The sequence below is a fragment of the Dendropsophus ebraccatus genome, chromosome 1 (genome assembly GCF_027789765.1).
Source record: "Dendropsophus ebraccatus isolate aDenEbr1 chromosome 1, aDenEbr1.pat, whole genome shotgun sequence".
NCBI lineage: Eukaryota > Metazoa > Chordata > Amphibia > Anura > Hylidae > Dendropsophus > Dendropsophus ebraccatus.
Genome location: NC_091454.1, coordinates 165,569,107 through 165,590,737, shown reverse-complemented (window position 1 = coordinate 165,590,737; position 21,631 = coordinate 165,569,107). Strand labels below are relative to the sequence as shown.

Genomic DNA, 21,631 nt, shown 5'->3' with positions numbered 1-21,631 from the left:
CGGGTTATGGAACGGCCGGTCTCTGAAAAGATCATTCCGGTCGGTACTGAGGTACCAGCCGGATGATCTTTGCAGCTGCAGAGTTCTCATGCGGGCGCATCCGTGCGTGCCTGCATCTGAACTCCCCACTGCACACTATAGAGCGAGCGGCCGGAGCTGCTCGCTCCACAGTGTGCACTGACAGGGTTTTCTGCGGCCACTATTCAATGAATAGCGGCCGCAGAAAACTGACACATCAGTTTTCTATGGCACACGAGAGATCCAGGCCGGAGCATATACTACGTGTGTATACGCTCCGGCTGGGATTCCATGGAAGACAAAGCAACGTATAGTTTCGTAAAAAGTACGGCCATTGTTGCCGATTGCAACAACGGCCGTACTTTTACGAAAATATAAGTTGTGTGAACATAGCCTTAAGAGGTTTTACACATTTAGAATTACATGGCTTCCTTCTCCAAAAAAAACAGCAACCTACTTGCCCCATTTACTTCAATACCAGATTAAAACCACAGAACAAATGAGCCTTGGCTTTCTCACCCTGAATAACCCCTTGGAACTAGTAAGAAAAGCTACATGCAAACAAATGCATTACAAAAATAACAGTCACTTAATAACAGCTTCTGTAATCCCATCTAGAATGGTTTGTGTGTATTAATCACACAAAACATACTCTAAGAATTACGTAAAAAAAAATACACAAACAATAAAGACTGATTTATGTGTTCTCACTTTACTGCAGTGCCAGAGGAGTTCTCTTTTGCAGCATTCTGGAGATGCATGATGGTATCTCAAAGATTTGCTGCCCACAGCCCCTTCTATAATGCATAGATATTTATGATTTTGTATTATAAAACTAACCTATTACTTTCTAGAGAAGTCACCTGAAGACATATCCAGCCATATAAGCGAGGCAGCAGACGCGTAATCTTTATCCCCACCGCTGTGCTATTATTTAGCCGACTGCTGAGTATTAATCAATTCCTTAATCTTGTGGCGTTCATAATTTATTAATCATTATTTCCAGTCTTACAAACATAACATAGAGACCCATAATCTGCCATCAGAGTTTTATAGAACAATTAATAAAAATGCTGAGAATTCTATAGGAAATGATAAATCTTTCACAGTTGTTCTGTAGTCTTTAGTAACCATGTCATCCTGACGTAGCCTGTTTTCCCTCCCGACTCCAAAGTTCACATGCATGCTTGGTGTGGCGGAGTAACATGGTAAGGCAAATAATCCATTGCCAGACACCTCTGTCAGGGTTTCTATACCCCCAACAGTTGCTGAAGGGGAAGAGTTCAGCAACCTCCATACAAGTATATGTGGCTAATACCGTTGGAGTGTATTATCTGGCAAGTTTTTCTGCAGGTTTGGTTTCAGCTACATTAAATGAGCACTGTCACTTAAAAAAAAAAAAAACATTTGTAAACACATGCCAAAAGTATGTTTGGGGTCTGAGTGTTTAGACCTCAATTGATCGCAAGAACAAGCCAGAAGAAGTGCACACGAAGCACATTTTTTCCTGGATCTTTACCATGTGACAGAATCTCAATGTAAGTCAATGAGGCCGTCAGTGCTTAGCCATATGCTGTGGTTTGAAGAGTCAGTTGCCAAACGATCAAAAGTTTTGACATGCCTTTACCACGTCAGAAGTTATTTTAAGGTGAAAGGAACACTTTAATGATAAAAATGTTCAAATCAGAATTTTTTCATGCAACAAGGGAAGCGCCTCAAGAATAATCTATAGAACCTTTCAGGAACTTGAAGATAAATTGCAATGTGTACAGACAGCCAGTAAAAAGTTTGTCTGCATAAGGCTAGGTAGCATGCTCACGAACCAGTGTTACGTTTCCTGCTTATATTACTCGTGAATGAGGTCGTTTTGAGACCCATAAGTGGAAACAATTCTATCACTGCTAGGAACTTATCCTAGAGGGATTCTTTTTTTTTTCCTATTGTGGGGTCACAGTCCTATTGCGCAACTCCATTCACTTGAATAATAGCCACAAAACTATGCAGTGTAATATGGTGGTTCCTGGTCAAGCGAACTGGACATGCTGTGCACACCTAGCCTTAGACAATTGCCCTGACTATAGGCTGATCACAAGATGAACTGCTGCTAGAATTTTCACCAATGTAATCTATTGGAGAATGTAGAATCACTGCCACAAGGAAAATAAAGTATTACCCAGCGCCTATTCAAGTCAACAGGCAGTCCAACTAATGCATATAGTACGTGCTCCAGACCATAAGACACTCTGCATATGTCTTGTCTGCTCTGGCTTTTAGATGAGGGCAGAATATTAACTCAAAATTCATTAAAGGGCATTCTGGAAATGGTTTCTCTAAGCCAGACATCAAGTTTAAAGGGAATGTGTCAGCTTTAAATTCAGTCCAATCTTTGTTCAGCGTGTTATAGATCAGGAGAACCTGAGCAGACTCATACAGATGTAGCATGGGTTAACATGATCCCTGATGCAACAATTGTGTCAGGGAGCTATGTTAAGAAGTTATGTCAATTAGAAAGTTGAGTTAAACGTGCCATTGTTATCAAGTTAATATAATTTGAGGGAAAAGTTCCAGGATAACTTCTCATGTATTGATCTAAACTCATTCTGGGCTAAGCAGCCAATCACTGAGTATGACTGCCCACTTGACTACTTAGCTCAGTATGAGCAGAGACTGACATGAATAATTGTTCCAGTTATCCTGGAATCTTTCCTAAAAAGAATCTCCCGATCGGCTCATCTATCTTGCTCTATAAACATCTTGCCTGTACTCTGGACTGCTTTTTTAATGTGTCAGGTTCCCTTTAAATCTCATGTTCTTCATCTATTTTTATCTCAGTAAAAAAAACCTTTTTTTTATTCCTATTACGTTTCACTCCTTGCGATAATGGCGATTGGTAGATCAGTTTTCTAGCAGCTGGGACAGATCAATAGGCCATTTAAGCTGGCCATATGGGGAATATCTGGCTACCATATGACAAGCAATCCAAGTTATTATACTTTTTTGTAAAGCTATACTGAAATGTCAGGGAGAGATGTATGAAAAGGATTTCCCATAATATGAAAGATGTTTCCAATGGAAATTGTTTGTGTTAGGAATACTGTGTATTTCCCTTCTTGTAAACTAAACACTACAAATGTAAATATTCTGAAGTAAAAGAGATAAGTATAATGACCGATGGAGCAGGTTTTGCTTGTTTTACGTACTATACAGTGCATGTAATGTAGCAATTATCAGGCAGAAAGATTATCCTGCAAAGAATTGTTACATCATTAGGCTATGTTCAGACGCTGTTTGAAACACCGACCATTCCGTGAAATATAACCTGTTGGTGGACATAAGGACTGGAGTCGAGAAACAATGGTCTAATACAGGCATGTCCAAACTTTTTTCGAAGAGTACCAAATTTGATGAAGTGAACATGTGCGAGGGCCGACCATTTTACATGCTACATGCTATATGCTTTATAACACAGGCAGATAATAGCAAGCTGGATACCTGGGGGGCCGTAAAAGTTCGGAACGCGGGCCGCAAATGGCCCTCCGGCCGGACTTTGGACATGCCTGGTCTAATAGGACCCTAACATTTATAACAGACAAAAAATTGTTGGAGAAAATATCGATCCGATTACACAAAACACATTTTCAGAATACAAAAGGAAAATGTTTATTCCTCAAAATGCAGCAATCAATGCAAAAGGTAATACAATGGCCCATATTTACCAAAATGGTCTAGTTTTCAAAATCACACCATATTGGGGGTTTGGTTTCTCATATGTCTGACTGCCACCAATCTATATAATAATACTAATGTGAAAACAAAAATTTTTAAGTTGGTCAGAAAAGTACAAACATAATGCGCCAAAATCCATAAGGAAACCTATATAACAGATGTATCAGCAAGGCAGAAAACACTGAGGCCAAGCTCACTTTTCTAACTAGAACTGTATAGGTGCAAAATCAAGCAAATCAACAAAAAGCCATGAAAAATTTGTCCGGAAACACCAAAGCAATGCTGAATGTGAACACCCTTGCACTGCTAAAAACATGACTAACGGTTTTTATATCTGGACCAATAACTGTACAGCAACTTATGTTAAAGAGAAATACAATAATAGAGTGATCTGACATAATAAAAGTCATATTACGGCACGTGATCCTAATATATGGGTATGTATGTGTTCAGATAGAAAGGTTCTGGTCTCCTTTAAGGTCTGTTCACACGTACCGTATTGCTGCGTATTTATCGCTGTGAGTTTCTCGCACATAAATCCACAGAGATACTGATTGCTATCAAGTCAATGTATGTGTATTCTCACTGCGTGTTTGGTGCGATTTTTACATGCAAGTTTTGATTTTCACAGGCAAGTTCAACACCACAAAAAACGCAGCTACGCAGCAAGTCTGTACGTGTGAACAGACCCTTAAAGATGTTCTGCAGGTATAACCTGTGTCGGCAGCCCTGCTTACCGAACTCTGTTGTGTCTGACTGCTTCTCTGCAGAGTGTTTGGCTTCTGGCTCCGCAGACTGAGACTGGTACAAGCCTACACACTAGGAGTTATTTACAGACATGGAACACTAGCAAAGTCAATTGTCTCATCAGTTACATTTATTAAAATCCGCTCCACAGTCTGTGAGAATCAGAGACTACAAGCGACACATTCAAATAATTATTGAAGAAACTTTGCAAAAAGAACAAAGGAAGAAGCTGAAAATAATTATTTGTTCTTGCTCAGAGTCCTCTGCTTCTCTGCATGTTCCACAATCTTCTCTTCTACATAAAGTCCTTTACGTTTCCTCACAGAGTTCATGTATTTCCTCGCTTGATTTTCAGAGTCCGCTTTCTCTCCGAAGTGTAAGTATTCCTCCTCAGTGGTTGGGACCCAGAATGGGTCACTCGGAATGACCTGCATTAAAACAAAAAATGCATTATTAGGTTACCCTCTTCGCAGCCATGTGTGCCAACCACCCAAAACATGATATTAACCCCTTAGGGACCAAGCCTGTTTGGGCCTTAATGACCAGGCTCATTTTTCAAAATCTGACCTGTCTCACTTTATGCGCTTATAGCTCAGTGATGCTTTAACGTATGCTAGCGATTCTGAGACTGTTTTTTCGTAACATATGGTACTTTATGTTAGTGGCAAAATTTGGTCACTGTCTTGTGTGTTTTTTGTGAAAAACATCAAAATATAATGAAAAATTTGAAAATTTTGCACTTTACGAACTTTGAAATTCTTTGCTTCTAAAAAAAAAAAGGCACATGACAAAAATTGGTTAGTAAGTCACATTATCAATATGTCCTCTTTATTCTGGCTTCATTTCGTAAACATATTTCACTTTTTTAGGGTGTTACGGGGCTTAGAAATGTATCAGCAAATTATCACATTTTCATGAAATTTCCAAAACTGATTTTTTTAGGGACCAGTTCTTTTTTTAAGTTGATTTAGGAGGCTTGTATACTGAAAACCCCTATAAGTGACCCCATTTTGGAAACTAGACACCTTAAAGAATTAATCTAGGGGTATAATGAGCATTTTAACCCTACAGGGGCTGGAGGAAAGTATTCACAATTAGGCCGGAAAAAAATGGAAAATAGAAATTTTCCAATAATATATTTGTTAAGATTAAAGTATCTCATTTTCATAATAAACATGAGAGAAAATGCACCCCAAATTTTGTAACGCAGGTTCTCCTGAGTACAACGGTACCCCATATGTGGGCGTAAACCACTGTATGGACACACAGCGGGGCTCAGAAGGGAAGGAGCACCTATTAGCATTTCCAGTTCAGAATTTGCTGAAGAAGTTCCTGAGAGCCAGGTGCGTTTGCAGAGCCCCTGTAGTGTCAGCAGAATAGAACCCCCCCCAAAAGTCACCCCATTTTGGAAAGTACACCCCTCAAAGAATACATCTTGGGGTGTGGTGACCATTTTGACCCCACAGGTATTAGAGGAAAGTATTCAAAAGAAGACAGTAAAAATGAAAAAATAGAATTTTTCCAATAACATGTTTGTTTAGTTTGAAATTTCTTAATTTCACGAGAAACAGGGGAGAAAACTCACCCCAATATATGTAACGCAGGTACTCCTGAGTAGAACGGTACCCCATATGTGGGCATAAACCACTGTGTGGGCACACAGCGGGCCTCAGAAGGAAGGGAGCGCCAAGCATTTTCAGTGCATGATTTTTCTGAAGAAGTTTCTGAGCGCCAGGTGCGTTTGCAGTGCCCCTGTAATGTCTACAGAATAGAACCCCCCCAAAAAAACCTCACCCCATTTTGGAAAGTACACCCCTCAAGGAATTCATCTTGGGGTGTGGTGAGCATTTTGACCCCACAGGTATTGGAGGAAAGTATTGAAAACTAGACCTTAAAAATGAAAAAAATTGAATTTTTCCAATAACATGTTTGTTTAGTTTGAAATTTCTCAATTTCACTAGGAACAGGGGAGAAAAAGCACCCCAAAATTTGTAACGGAGGTTCTCCTGAGTACAATGGTACCCCATATGTGGGCATAAACCACTGTATGGGCACACAGCAGGGCTCAGAAGAGAAGGAGTGTCATTTTAGTTACAGGCAATATGTGGGTGTTTACTGGTTATCTGGGGTGGTAATAGACAATCTCTGGGTGTTTACTGGCTATCTGAGGTGGCAACAGGCAATCTGGTGGGGTTATGGGCAATCTGGGGTGGTTACGAGCAGTCTGTGCCAATCTGGGGTGGTTACGGTCAATCTGGGGTGGTCACAGGCAATCTGGGGTGTTTACTGGCTGTATGGGGTGTTTACTGGCAATCTTGGGGTGTTTACTGGCTATCTAGGGGTGGTTACTGGCTATCTGGGGTGGTGACGGGCAATCTGGTGGTGTTCACTGAATATCTGGGGTTGCAACAGGCAATCTGGGGTGGTGACGGGAAATCTGGGGTGGTGACGGGCAATCTGGGGTGGTTGCGAGCAATCTGGGGTGGTTGCGAGCAATCTGGGGTGGTTGCGAGCAATCTGTGGTGGTTACAGGCAGTCTGTGGCAATCTGGGGTGGTTACGGGCTGTCTGGAATGGTTATGGGCTATCAGGGGGGGATACGGGCAATCTGGGGAGATTACGGGCGATCTGGGGTAGTGACAGGCAATCTGGGGTAGTGACGGGCAACCTGGGGTGGTGACGGGCAATCTGGGGTGGTTATGGGCTGTCTGGGATGGTTATGGGCTGTCTGGGGTGGATACGGACAATCTGGGGAGATTACAGGCAATCTAGGGTGGTTACAGGCAATCTAGGGTGGTTACAGGCAATCTGGGGTGAATACAGGCAATCTGGGGTGAATACAGGCAATCTGGGGTGGTTACGGGCAATCCGGGGTGGTTACGGGCAATCTGGGGTGGTTACGGGCAATCTGGGGTGGTTACAGGTAATCTGGGGTGGTTACAGGTAATCTGGGGTGGTTACAAGTAATCCAGGGTGGTTATGGGTAATCCAGGGCACTTGACTTTGGTGACAGGCGTAAAAAAGTGCCGGTACCATTTGGAACAAGCGATCAGTGGTATATAGTATATACCGCTGATCACTTGTACTGGGACCACACCGGGTGGTCACCGATCATTGCCCCATGCTCTCCGCCACCTCCGGTGGTGGAGAGAATGAAGCTTTGATCATTTTTAGGAATCCATCACTGTGAACAGAGTCTGTTCACAGTGATGGCGGCGGCAATCTTGGATCAGATGGCCGCCCAGGGAGGGGAGGGTCAGTGGCCAGGTCACTAGGGTTAATTCTGGGGACAGGGGGGGACATGTTCTCATCTCCTCTCACTGTGGATTCACGGTGAGAAGAGATGAAAGCGTTCAGCTGCAATGGCCATGTCTGTTACCGGTGGCCGCCGTTATACTGATAATAACGGCGATCGCCGATGAGGGGACTTGCCGGGACTGACCCCACACTCTGCCCCAACCCCTCAGCGACCTCCGATAGCTGAGAGGAGGGGGCTGCGGGCATAACCGGCGCCGCTGCACTATTCTGCACCATCGCCATAAGGAGCTGATGGCAGCAGAATAGAGCCATTAGTGATCACCGTAAAAACCCGTATCGGCGGTCACTAATAACATAATACATGTATTCTCTGGGTCGCTACGGTTACGGCGATACCACATTTGTATAGTTTTTTTAACTATTACCGCTTTGGCGCAATAGAAACTATCTTCCTAGCAAAAACCCACAAAAACTGTCGCCGCATTGCAAGATCCATAGCGTTCTCATCTTTTGCGTGACAGAGCTGGTTTTGGGCTTATTTTTTGCGGGAAGATCTGTAGTTTCTATTGATACCAAGTTTTATATGTATATGACTTTTTGATCTCTTTTATGACGTATTTTCTAAAGTGGATTGATAAAATACAGCTATTCTGGTACTTTTTTATTCTTTTTTTACAGCGTGTGTCGTGCGATATAATTATTTATATAGTTTTATAGATTGGGTCGTTACGGACGTAACGATACCAAATATGTATAGGATTTGTGTTTTTGATCACTTTTATTTAATGTTTTATAGTGTATGGGGAATGTAATGCATCTTTATTATTGGGGGGGCTGGGGGGGCTGTGTTGTGTTTGGTGCACACTTTTTTTCACTTTTTTTTACTTTTACACTAGTGTACATTACTGTACACTAGTGTAAAATACTTAGATCATTGATACAATACATTGCAGTACCTGATGTACTGCAATGTATTGTATCATGCCTCATGCTGACAGGCAATAGCCACAGCCACCCCTGTCAGCATGAGGCATCTCCATGGTGACCTCAGGGACCTTCATTAGGACCCCGGGATCACCATGGAGACATTGGGACCCCGGACATCGGGACCACCGGGACCCGTTAAATGCCGCTGTCATGGTTTGACAGTGGCATTTAACGGGTTAAACTGCCCGGAGCGGAGGATAAAGGAGTTACAGGAGGGTGTCAGCGGTCACACTGACCGCTGATCACCCGTCCTGCAGCCGCCGCGGTAATTTATTCCGATGCGCCCGCAGTTAAAAGGCGTACGCTTCGGAATAAAGCCAATTAGTGGCCGCCGTGAAAAGGCAGCATGGCGGTCAATAAGGGGTTAAAGGTGTTCTCTGGGCTTCTATCAATATGGTTAAAGGGGCATTCTGCTTAAAATGACTCTGTATCCACCAACCCACCCAAACCGCTGGTACTGTCCATTTGATAAGAGTAAACCCTTACCGGTCGTGTCTTTTTAAATGCACCTGGTGTCTGCTTTATGCTAAAAATTATTGTTTAATCTGTATCAGGCAGGTCAAATGGGTGTGGCCTAAAGTGTCTGTGATACCGCTCCTTTCTTTCTCTCCACCCTCCTCATCATTAGGAATGCCCCCTGGCAGGATTTGCACCTGTGTCGCTCCAGATGCACTTTAAAAGACATGACCAGTAACAACACTGACAACACTCGTTTGCTCCTCTATGACGACCAGTGGAATAGGGCCATTAGACAGGAACCCGACATGCAATTAGAGGACACTGGGGGAACACAGAAAGGTAAGAATTGACTGTTATTTTCTCACTATAGGCAACAATATATGAAAAGTTATGTTTGAGTGGAATACCCATAGATAGAAACCCAGAGAACCCCTTTAATATCCTGCTTTTTTGTAAGGTTGCAAAAAACATGAAACATTTGATCATAATAACCCATCAGATTCCATCTCTCATTTCTGAAATTGAAAATGAAGGAACAAACATTGTTGCTAGGGGCAAACTGCTTCACTTTCACTGTTCCAATAACCCCCCTCCCCCTATAATGTTACATTATTTTCAGACTTTATTTGAGCAGTTAAACAACAGAGCAGAAATCCCTTCTACCCCATGGTTATTAATTTACGCCATTGGTCGGGAATCTCCTTGTAATCACATTGCATGGTTACAGATAAAGCCAATTAAAATCTATAAAGATTAAGTCTGTTATAACCATGACAGCGTGATTAACAATGTAACAAATCTTTTCTCTCATTAACTCTATTGTACATAGAAAGCGATGGAATGAAACTTGCAGGTATTATTCCACATTAAAGTTCAAGTATGGAGAACGCACACACACAACTACATTGATGAAGTATCTCGGATATATCAGAAGGTGGGCAGATTTTCCTATCTGCCATATTATAGTCATATTTTACCATATATCCTAAGGTAGGATCACACTCACCAACTCCAGGGTAACAATCCTGCACAAGTCAGTAGTCAGTGACTCATTAACCAACTATAAGCTGCCATATACTGTGTTTGCTGAAATGTCCTTAAAAAGAACATTAGAAAGGTTACAAGTATATTACAGCATTATCTACCTTTCCATTGTACTATGATAAAGCTGACATATTATTTTACAGTGGATCTGACCTGTCTCCTATACTAGGTTGGCTATCCTGGTTCCCACCACATCTATGCAAACTGCAGTCAATCATTCTGTGTGGGTGAGAAGATGGACTCACAGGCTTACAATGTATCTTCAACTACTAACATAACAATACTGAATGAAACAATAGAAAAACATATACTCTATTATGGAGATCAGTATCTCCCACTCTACTCTATGCAGATCTGTCAGGTATGAATGGCAACTGCCTAATATATAATTAGCAAAATTACATCAGTATTGCCCAACTGGCTATTAAACTACAGTTCCCATCATGCGTGGACATCCTCCATATCTGTCAGCAGAATGCATGTGGCTATAGATGGCAGTCTGTAATTGCCTACAGAGCTGCTGACAGTCTGTGGTAAGTCTGATAATGGGCTGACCCATAGGGAACCTGACCCATAGGGAACCTGAATTCCCTATGGATACCCTACCTAGCTTTATTATGAGCTCACTTGCTACTCTCTAAGGAGCTATTCTGATAATAGGACTACATTAAGGTGTTGTAACGTATGCAAGCCCTTGTGTATTGGGTAGGTTCACTAAAGGTGATGTTTACATTAATAATAAGCGGACGGATATTCTGGTAATTTGTAGCAAAAAAAATAAATAAAAAATTATATATATTTATTTATTTCCCCCAGGTAAGTGATAAACCAATTCTGTGAAAGATGGAAAACATGCTGATGCCTAATGAGATGCAGAGCTAGTAAATGATCTCTGGTAGTCTGAGGGTGAAGGTGAGCAAGCCTCATTTACTGCCTCCTCCTGTAAACAGGTCTGAAGGAGTTTACCATGGGTCTAGGATATCTTGTGGACATATTGCATGAACAAGCAAATATCTATATTTTTCTCACAGCTGAAAAGTTATTTGGGATCAGGTGACTTTGATTTAAAAGAAAGTAAGTGAGACTGCGGAATTCCTTGTTTTTCCAACATCAGATGTGGAAACAGGAATGAGTGATTCTAGTGGGTATGGGTATAGTTCCTTATACATTATACAGTATTAAGCTTTCCATGGCTACTTGTGTAGTCTGGTAACTAATGTTTTAACTCCATTATCCCTATGGTGGTCCCCTGATGAATTTTTCATCACATGGGGGAAACAGGTTGGGACCCATTACTTTTTGACTGGTTTACTTGTCTGGATCTATTTGGTTGTCTAGAGTATACATTTGTGGATTATTTTTTGTAAGGGTACAAACCCACACACCATATATGCAGCCTATTTACTGCTGCGATACGCAGCAAATACGCAACAAACACGCAACAAACACGCAACAAATACGCAGCAGTTTAGATCTAAATAACTGGACACAGCATCAAATCTGCACCACCAAATCTGCTTCAAATCTGCTGCGTTTTTTCTGCGTATCTGCTGTGTATACGGTGTGTGGGTTTGTACCCTAAAACATATTTCATTAGACCCCTTTCACACATCTGTTTATTCTGTCAGCATTTTCACATTCATTTATTTCTATAGCCTCAAACACACATCTGTGTTACGGAGAGGGCTACGGATGAATGCATTGGACCTAAAGGTTATGTTTTAGCTGTAATATCTGTTTCATATTTGCGGTGATCTGTATTGATGTAGCACACAACTATAGACAAGCATACGTCGATAAACATTCCCATCCCCTTCTGTTAAGGAGTCCGGAAACGCAGAATTGAAAGAGATGCACAAATATTGGACAATATTACCCAACCAATAGTACGGTATATCCTATGGAAGTCTGTCATTTGATATATTTGGTGACCTTAAACAGCAATGTCTGGTAGTACATAAGCCCAAAGAATAAATGAGTTTGTACTAGTCAATTGTTTCACACTCCAGCCAAGCTGCTGGTGTATAATAAATGTATAATGGCCAGCAGACTTACACATCATTACTCTTGCTCCTGCCTTTCATGAAAACAAAGGTCTTATTACCACATTGAAAGGAAATTCACAGTGATGTAATGCGGCCAGATTAAAATGTTCTTCAATTCCACAGTACGAGCTCTGTGGTTGCATTATCCACACATAGAACATACATTATGTAATTATACAACAAGCATCCTTGGCTATAGAAAGCAAAACAGAATAAGCTACCGCCCTGGTGCAACCTTTTGTCTGCATGCTGTAGCCTCCCGGGGAAATAACTCAACAGGTTAATTTTGCATATAGCATGCGCCTCTCATGAGAACCAAGACAAATTACATATCCCCAAAAATATCAGCTAAATGAGCAATCAATGCTGCGCCCGTCTTTAAGTGGGACTGATTGATGAGAAAAGCTTCTTGGTCTTATCTGTGTGTTCAAACACAGGCCTGGGATATAAAGCATAAAATGACAAATTACTCCAAGCTAAATTAAGAACTTGGCAAGGAGCCCCCAAGTCGTTGGTGGACAGACAGGTACCATTACGTGCAGGACAGATGGAGTGAATCTCAGCAGTAAGTAAACATCTAGCCAAATTTTTGCTGAGTGAAAACACCAGGCTCTTCCAATGGGGAATCTGTCACAATGCATCTGCTGCTGATACATGATACAGCACAAGCATAGGTAATGCACCAGCCTATGTCTACCACTGCAAACATTCCCCAGACACCAACACTTTTTTTTTTTTTTAACTATTTAGAATCACAGGGCTGTCTGATCCCTGCCTGCACACAGCCCAGGGCGCAGCTACAATAAACCTTTGTCTCTGCCAGGCGCAGAGAGGAGGGGGCACTAGTTATCATAACCAAAGTTATGCCGGGTGGTCTTTATAATAAGCAAGTTCTAACTGGTTACCAGCAACAAGAACACTGGTCAATTATTGGGTGGTCAATTTAAGTAAGAAAAAAAAGAAACAAAACACACAAAAAAAAAAAAAAAAAAAAAAGGCTTAAAAAAGGTGGCTAAGCATGAAAGTTACAATGTTCAAATATGTATCAGGGATAGCTACCAATTACTACGATAGATTAGATAGACTGACAGAAAAATCGATCGCAATAAATAGATAGATAGACAGACATAAAGATGTGTGATATGTTATTGGTATGCAATATAAAGGAAAATAATTGTTACATAGGCAGAGAGATAGATGCGCGATACAGAGATATGATTAAATCATCCATGGAATACATAGACAATCCATTTGCCTATTGTTCTCATAGATTCATCAGAAACAAGTCTTAGGCAAGGAAAATCGAAGGAATGTAATTGGTAGGAGAAGAAATGTGCTAGTCTCCATTAGGCTGATATTACATAGATACTTCTTGTGATAGATAGATAGATAGATAGATAGATAGATAGATAGATAGATAGATAGATAGACAGATAGATAGGAGATAGATAGATAGATAGAGTATATATATAATTGGTAGAAAGAACATTGTATTTGTTCAGTGGACGATACAGCCCATCAATCATCTCTCTCCCTATGAATCCTGTAACCACAGAAATGTTATTTTTTATGCTGGGAAGTCTCCTTTGTTTCCGGATGAAAGTACATTTCAAAGTAGAATTGTAGAATTTCTTGGGCTGTTTTTTCTTCTCCCCAAGTGTTATTTTTGGAGCAATTAAAGGTTCTTTACAAAGGCCTTCTGCATTTGCAGATATTAGAGGAGGACATGAAAAGAACTGAGTGATGCTGCTTCTCCTTTAGGGGGTTTTCTACTGCGTACCTTTGGAGACACACGTTTGGAATTAATACATTTCAATGCTTGTCTTTTATCAGCTGCAGCACAAAGAACTAGGCGGCTCTTTTGGAAATAATTATTTGAGAAATGCATGTCTTTTTGGTAATGCTAAGCCCCTTTTATGTTGACTATGGATTTCCTTTGTTTTTACATCTCAATTTGCTTTAATCCAGGTTTTTCCATCCATCTGGTTTAGACATATCTAGAGAATGGATCCTATGTGATAGGACACAACATGCGTCATGGTGTCTGGGCTTCTGGTTGTAATTAACATTAGGAATACTTTATATTCTGCAGTTACGTGACCTTATCACCAGTTTGGGTAGATGAGACAATAGTAGTCTCCTGACTTTCCTGAGTAGAGTATTACACCCTATGATAAAACCAATGTAGCTGACTAAGAAGTGAAGACATTTCCTTATATTAGCTGACATTTTGAGGAATTCTGATCAATAGCAAATTTCATTTTATAAAATGGTTGTGTGCATGTGAGGTACAGATATTTAAGATTAAATTAAGGCGAAGCAAGCTAAATTTTTACCCCAGGTGATAGCAAGTCCTAGTGTTAAAGTTGTCACACCCCATACCCACCCAGAAGGGCCTTCAAATCCAACCTATTTTGCATATATTAGAATGGGGAGTGACCATACTCTCCTGTGGCAACAGGGATCATTCCCCTATCCTTGGATCCAACCAGTTGAATTATCCATAGAATGTGCCTAAAAATGTTACGGTTATTTAAAAAGAAAAACTTTCGACATGTCATAGAGAAGTGTTAAATGTGGTCAAATTGAACAGTCTCCCCCCCCCATCTCGGTCTTTGCTGTAGGAGATAAATTCTATGGAAAGTCTAGATGAGAGACGGAAAAAGAAGCACTTGTTTAAGCACTTCTCCCCATTTGTTCTAGCAGTCCGTATGGGTCTAAGCATCTAGACTCCAATTGAAGTTTTACTTGTAAAAGTTATTTGTCGTAAAGTGAGTTTGGCCATCTGCATAAATCCATTTTTCTCATACATTCCCCATAACATTGAACTGGCTGTAAAACAATAGGCAGATTATTGGCTCATGTCATTTCCACAAAAACAGAATAATTAGCACCTTCCAGCAGCCAAATTCTGTTCTGTTCTAGGCCAAGTCTATCGATAATGCCTACAAGCACATTCTAGTATGAATACATGCAAAGAAACCAGGCTAGGCCCTGATTAGCCCAAGTCCATATGTTTTACTTAGCACTTATAACCTAATAAACCCTCCTTAGGAATATAGTATGTTGCTTCCCTATAACAGGGCTCAGGTTTCAGTAATAGCAGCGAGGAGCAGTGCCAATGAGGTCTTCACACTTCCATATACTTAATCATTTCCACATGCTATTTGCTATTGAAATGCAAACTTCTGAAATGTATACGCCTAGTTATCTTCTGAGAACACAAGCTCTTTTCTTATTAGTCCCTGGCCTTCTCCAAGCCTCCAGGTAGGGGTAGTAAGGATTGGTGGAGTGTGAGGTGAAGCCTGCTGTCACACCAAGCTCTAAGCACTCTTTGTGTTTGCAGCAGGCTGGGGAGTGCAGCCAGGACAAACCCTGCATGTGACTGTCTGCAGAGCCTGTATATCAGCTGGTAGGTCTAGAAGATTCCTACGAGGCAGAGCCATGTAAAGGGGAATGAATGCTGTGTATAGATTGCAGCAATTGCATAAACAGAAGTGCATTAGTATCAGGGGCCTTTCAAAAATGTCTAACTCCCCCTGTGTGTTCTGAAGACCATTTTAGTTTGGCTACCTTCCTGGGTGACCACTACCACGACAGACAGACTTTCCACACTACATAAAGCTGTAATATGGAAGAGGAACCATAAAAAAACTGTACAAAATAAAGCCACCCCACAATCATAACAAAGGCAGGCACGTACAGGAAGAGGGAGGATTTTAGTATATTTTCTCATCTGATCTGGGTTCACAGTGAGAGGCTTGGGAGAGCCATACGAACTGGCTTTAAGGCTGGGTTCACACAACGTAAGACAGTGGCCATTCTGTGACAGGGCCGTCTCACAGAATGGCCGGTGTTAGTACTGCAGTACCGGCCGGATGAACTTCATTTCTTTTCAATTGTGATGTGGGCGCATTCTGCTGTGCCCGCATTCCAATTACCCATAGCACACAATGTAAAGTGCAGCCAGAGCCGCACTTTACATCGTCTGCAGTCAGTTTTTATTATGGCCGAGTTCAATGCAATGTATATTTTCAATTAATTTGGGCCTGTATTGCAATTTGAAACAACGGCCGTGATTAATTGAAAATATACGTTGTGTGAACTTAGCCTAAAGAGGTTTACAAGTACTCAACTTGTATGACATGACTTGTGGGATCCCTTCTACAAATGATCAGTGTCTTCTCTGTAGCCTAACATGCCTGTTGTTATCACTACAAAAATATGTCCCTTACATATGGTTCTGGTATACAACAGATAACAGTGCCACAATCTGTTCCACGAAAGGTATATACTGCCTCCAGACTACACAGTTGTTTATTTTGTGCTACTTAATGATGGAGCATATACAGGAGGTAGGCTAGGGATGCACGGTGACTCACGGTGCAAATAATCCATCTTTGGTCACATGTATAACATGTACTACCATTCTACCAAAACAATGCTTCACCCAACCTTGTGGTTTTAGCCTATTCAAGACACATCAACAGGGTATGCACCCACGCTACCTTGACCCCTTTAGGAAAGGCCTTTACCGAAACATTTGTCAGGGTACATATCACTTAGTATTCTGGGAGCTGACTACTATAGGTAATACAATATACATATGAGATCATTGTCATCATATATGCACATACTTTGTATATTTATATTACCCATGTGATATAGTTTTTTTTTTACTGTGACACTTTATTGTATACATTCCAACAGCAGCCTCATGGTAATATATTCACATTGATATTTCCGGGGTGTCTGCTATGTATGTGTAGTTTCTAGAGCCCTTGTGTGTGCCATTTTCAGTTCTGGTTTATCGTTTTTGTTATATATTATTGTATATTTTATGCTAATAATGATATCATTTGTTATTTCATGTTAGGCTATAGCATTTCTTTGTAGATAGTGTGTATGCTTTTGCTGACAAGCGCAGTTTTGTGCCCTGCTACTATTAGTAGACTTAGTATGATAGGGTTTTTTCTCCCTTGCTATTGCATATAAGTAGTATCTATGGTATGCACCCAGTTGAGTAATCTGGTGTCTATTCCAATGAGAAGCATACAAGGGCACATTCTGAACATAAAAAGGGTTTTCCAAGCTCTCAATTAGAAATGAGCAAATTTACAGTAAAAACAAAGTGAATCGCTTTGTTAGCTCGGCAGTTGGCTGCCTTTGAAGTCTGTGCCGCTCCTCTCCGGGTGCCTGGAAAAGCTGGACCCAGTCCTGGGAAACTGGGAGAGGTTTCCCAGGATACAGCTTTTCCCCGCACCTGCAGCAGAGTGGCATTGACTAGCTGATAAGCCAACTACTGAGCTAACAAAGCGATTTGCCTTATTTTTACTGTAATTTTGCTCATCTCTAATCCCAATATTGACAGCTGATCTTCAGAATAGGCCATCAATATTCTACATTGACAGATGTGTGTGCAGGAGTGTTTAAACCCCCCATAGCCTACTTATGACAACATTTATTATCTTTCCATATTAATTCAGTCCTCCTTTGTAATGCTGTATATCCATTAAAAAAATATATAAAAGGGTAAGATTTACTTACATCTATGTCTGAATAGAACACATGATACAAAATCAATACTTTTTATAGGTGTGCCCACATACACTGCTTAAAAAAGGGGGTTTAACTGAACAAGTGAGCTTCCAGAATACATACCGTATTATAATAATGATAATATTCACTTGTATAGTGATAACAGATTTTGCAGCACTTATGTTTAATATGGATGAGTGTCCTAGAGGACTGCCGGCTTTTCAGTGCTACTCCGTTCCTTGCCACTCCTCCCAGGATGCCGGGAAAAGCTGGATCCAATCCTGGGAGATTTATCCCAGTTTCCTAGAATTGTATACAGCTTTTCCCCGACTCCCGAGGTGGAGCAGCAGGGAGCGGAGCAGCGCTGACAGGCAGCAGACTTGATGAGCAAAGTGGTGAACTTCGCTTTGTTTAGATGAGTGATTCGCTAATCTCAACCCTCATCCATCCACTATGCACTCATCATCCACACACTATGCACAATCACTTTAGACAACAGACACAGAGACATTACTGATATGCACATTACTGACTGACCCGCACATTACTGACTGACTGACACACACAGACACTGACTGACTCCCTCTTCCTCTCTGTCGGGCTGATCTCCGCACTGTAAGGTTGATTAATTGCGATTTATATGATTGGGGCTTTCACCCCTCGCTCTCTCTCTCTCTCTCTGTGCATGATGCTCAAAGGTCCTGCTCCTTCTCTGTCTTCTGATGTTCAGCCTGCTCACCCTGCACTACAGTGAGAGGGCTGAACATTACAGTACCAGGCCCCTCTATCCCTCTGGGCCCCAGCACTAGCCCAGGGAAGCCCAGTGCTGATGTTGGCCCTGTGTTCTAGAGTGATGCAGTGCTGTATAGTTTATGAATATTTTCTTAATTATCAGTATGGAATTAGCTATTTTTCAGATCTCCATTATGCCGGCCTTCCTCTTTATCTTCTCGGTTTACGGAGATCAGTATTGACAATTCTATTGGTGAAATACTTGCTGCCATAAAGGCCACTTTGCAATGAGTGGTCATAGGAGAAGATGTAAAAGGCTACAACAGATAAGCCAATGACTTCACATGGCTCTATAAAACTAAGCATTTCCAGTTAATAAGAGAACTGCCATAAAAATAATGTCCAATACCTAGTAAATGTGGAGCAGCAAAGAAAAGATAGCTTTTAAATCACTGGTCCGATATCCAACATACACCGTGTAATCCTCATCCCTGATTATATTACAATATCCTGGCATGTGTCAATGTCTGTAATTCATCAGCTTCAAAGGCCTTCCTTTCAGGGAAAGCACACAACAAAATCACGGATGACTTTCTATTGTAATTGAGTTGATAAATGAAATGAATTTCAGCCATACTGCATTTGTCAACACTATTACGCAGCCAAGAGTTGCTCAGCATTACGACCGCTTGGGGACCAGGTCTAAATAATACCCTTTATAATCCTGCTATATTGCTTATTTTATTTATTTTTCCTAAGTGAGACTGATAAAACGCAGGCATTACAATTTTCAAAACCACGTAACAGTTTCCTGCTCGGTCACAAAGAAAGGTTCTTTCTTTCAGGCACAGAGAGGATAATACGATACTTCTCCCAAGAAGACAAATGCATTCTGGGATGCAGACTGGCAAATATAATATGAGCCATTTTATTAAGGAAATACATTAGTTTTTGAAATGTCAGGTGTCACAGAGGACAAGTTTAATGACTTGCTGAAGATGACAGATGGAGAGTCATTTTAATATATATCTAAAGAACAACAAATACTGAGCCCAGCGGTAACCTCTAGGGCTATAAATATTCCTGACTTACAAGATGGACTTATTATTACAGTATGATTTAGATTTACTACAACTATGCAATGTATAATATACAATCTGTTAGTAAGAAAAAATACTACTACACTGTCCAGCTGTACATTATAAGAGTTATACATATACATTGAACTTTGGATTAAGTACGTCATAGTGATTCATTCTGTTCTCTTACATTGGGGCTAGCCTCCTTCTACTCAATTTGCCAGAAGAGCTCCGGATCAATGTCTGCTACTAGAGGTAGCATTTCATAAAGAAGTAATCCCCATATGGGCTAAAGCTATAATTAAGGCTCAAGAATACTCATTCTTGACACCTGGGTCTCATATGTGATACCAACAATATTAGCTGATATTCCATTCTGCTACATGGTCCCATTAATGCATGTGGATTGTTGGATTGTGGGTATATGACAATGTCATTTATGTGATTTTGTGATGTATTATAAACAAGTAAAAAGAGTTAATGCAAGTCATTTCTAGTAACTCTACGAGTAAGGTAGCTTCTCTATTTTTGTAATTCAATATCTAATAAAAAAAAATAAAATAGGCGACCACCTTACTTGTAACTCTAGGGATATATGACATCTGGCTCATCCGGCTGTGTTCTGAATACAGAGAAGAGAGAAGGCTGCCCCCAGAAGCCTATCTATGGCGGTAGGTCTTTTTGAGAAGAAAACCTTTGTCTTATGAAATAGGCCATTGAAGGTGAATCAGGAGACCCCATACACATTATATGGCTGCTGAATAAGACTGACACTACTGAACCACCACTAGAAGCAATGTAGGTGCCTAATGCAGACTGACCTATTTTATAAGTATGCAATAAGCCCTTACATAGTGGGAGCAGCCAGAATGTTCTTGGGGAATGGGGCTCTGTATAAGAAAAAAAAAAAAAACGGTCAGGTAAGCTACAAATTCAATTGGCAGCTACCGTGTTATATAGCAGGTATGTATTGGGGCAAGCAGTCATGTGGTTGGTCCATGCAGTGACTGACAGCTATTTGTCAGGGATAAGTCACTGATAAGCTCCACCTTCTCTACTACTTAGCCCAGAATGAGCAGACAGCAAAAATGACAAGTTATCTTGGAACTTTTCCCATGAATCAATATATTTCCTATATATTAATCTGCTCAGCTCCTCCTTCACTATAACATGATGCCTGGAGATTGAACTGCCTCTTTAAATGGATAGGTTCCCTTTAAGAAATTAACACAGAATTGTGGACTTAGAAATGACACAAGGAAGGGTGGGCATTCACGCTAAACTAGTGCTTCTCAAACTGTGAGGTGGGCCTCACCACTGAGGCGCAGCTTGGGAGGCAATTCTCACAAAAGTGACTATAAGCTGCACAGTCCTTTCCCTGACTGCAACAATCTCTGCTTTAGGAACATTATTGACTCATTTTGGACTTATTTAATGCTATACAGAGATTGGAAGACAAATGGAGAGTAAACTGAGCTATAGGTTTTATATTTGCATAGATTTTTATCACAGATGGTGAGTCTGGTCAGTCTGGTGAGGCCCAGGCATCATTTTGTCGGTTGAGTTAGGCTCTAGTAGAAAAAGTTTTAGAAGCGGTGCGCTAAACTATACTAAAGAAATGACTAACATTTTAGCAAGAAGCAGAATAACCCTGAAAATAGATACATAGAGTGTCTATATTTGAATGAGTACCTATGAAGTATTACCTGACGAGTATTCAACACAGATTAAACGTTTTTGAATATTCTCCTTCTGCTGATAAAACACACACACACTAAATGTATTGTGCGTGATCACTGACAATTGTAATCTTCCCTTTACCCTGAAGGTCAGTGAAAGGCAGGGAGCTATTGGAAGAGATTTGTGATGGAAACCAGTATCGAGAGGAGATTATGAAAGTGCACACTCCGTCTATTACGGCTGCTTTGTTTTATCTTACCACTCCATTCTTCCCCAGTCCTTCAGAACTCCCACTGGGCAGTAACGTGTCTTAAAATTT

General features: G+C 40.9%; 1 protein-coding gene across 1 annotated transcript in view; it reads right to left on the bottom strand.

Annotated features, from left to right (window-relative positions):
- Window positions 1-4,599: 4,599 nt before the first annotated feature.
- The window catches only part of EFL1 (elongation factor like GTPase 1), a 191,331-nt gene continuing 174,299 nt past the window's right edge, over window positions 4,600-21,631 (bottom strand). The window contains exon 20 of the mRNA XM_069983709.1: window positions 4,600-4,919. Within this exon, the coding sequence (XP_069839810.1) occupies window positions 4,731-4,919 (189 nt within the window). The 3' untranslated portion in view covers window positions 4,600-4,730. The remainder of the gene's footprint in view (window positions 4,920-21,631) is intronic.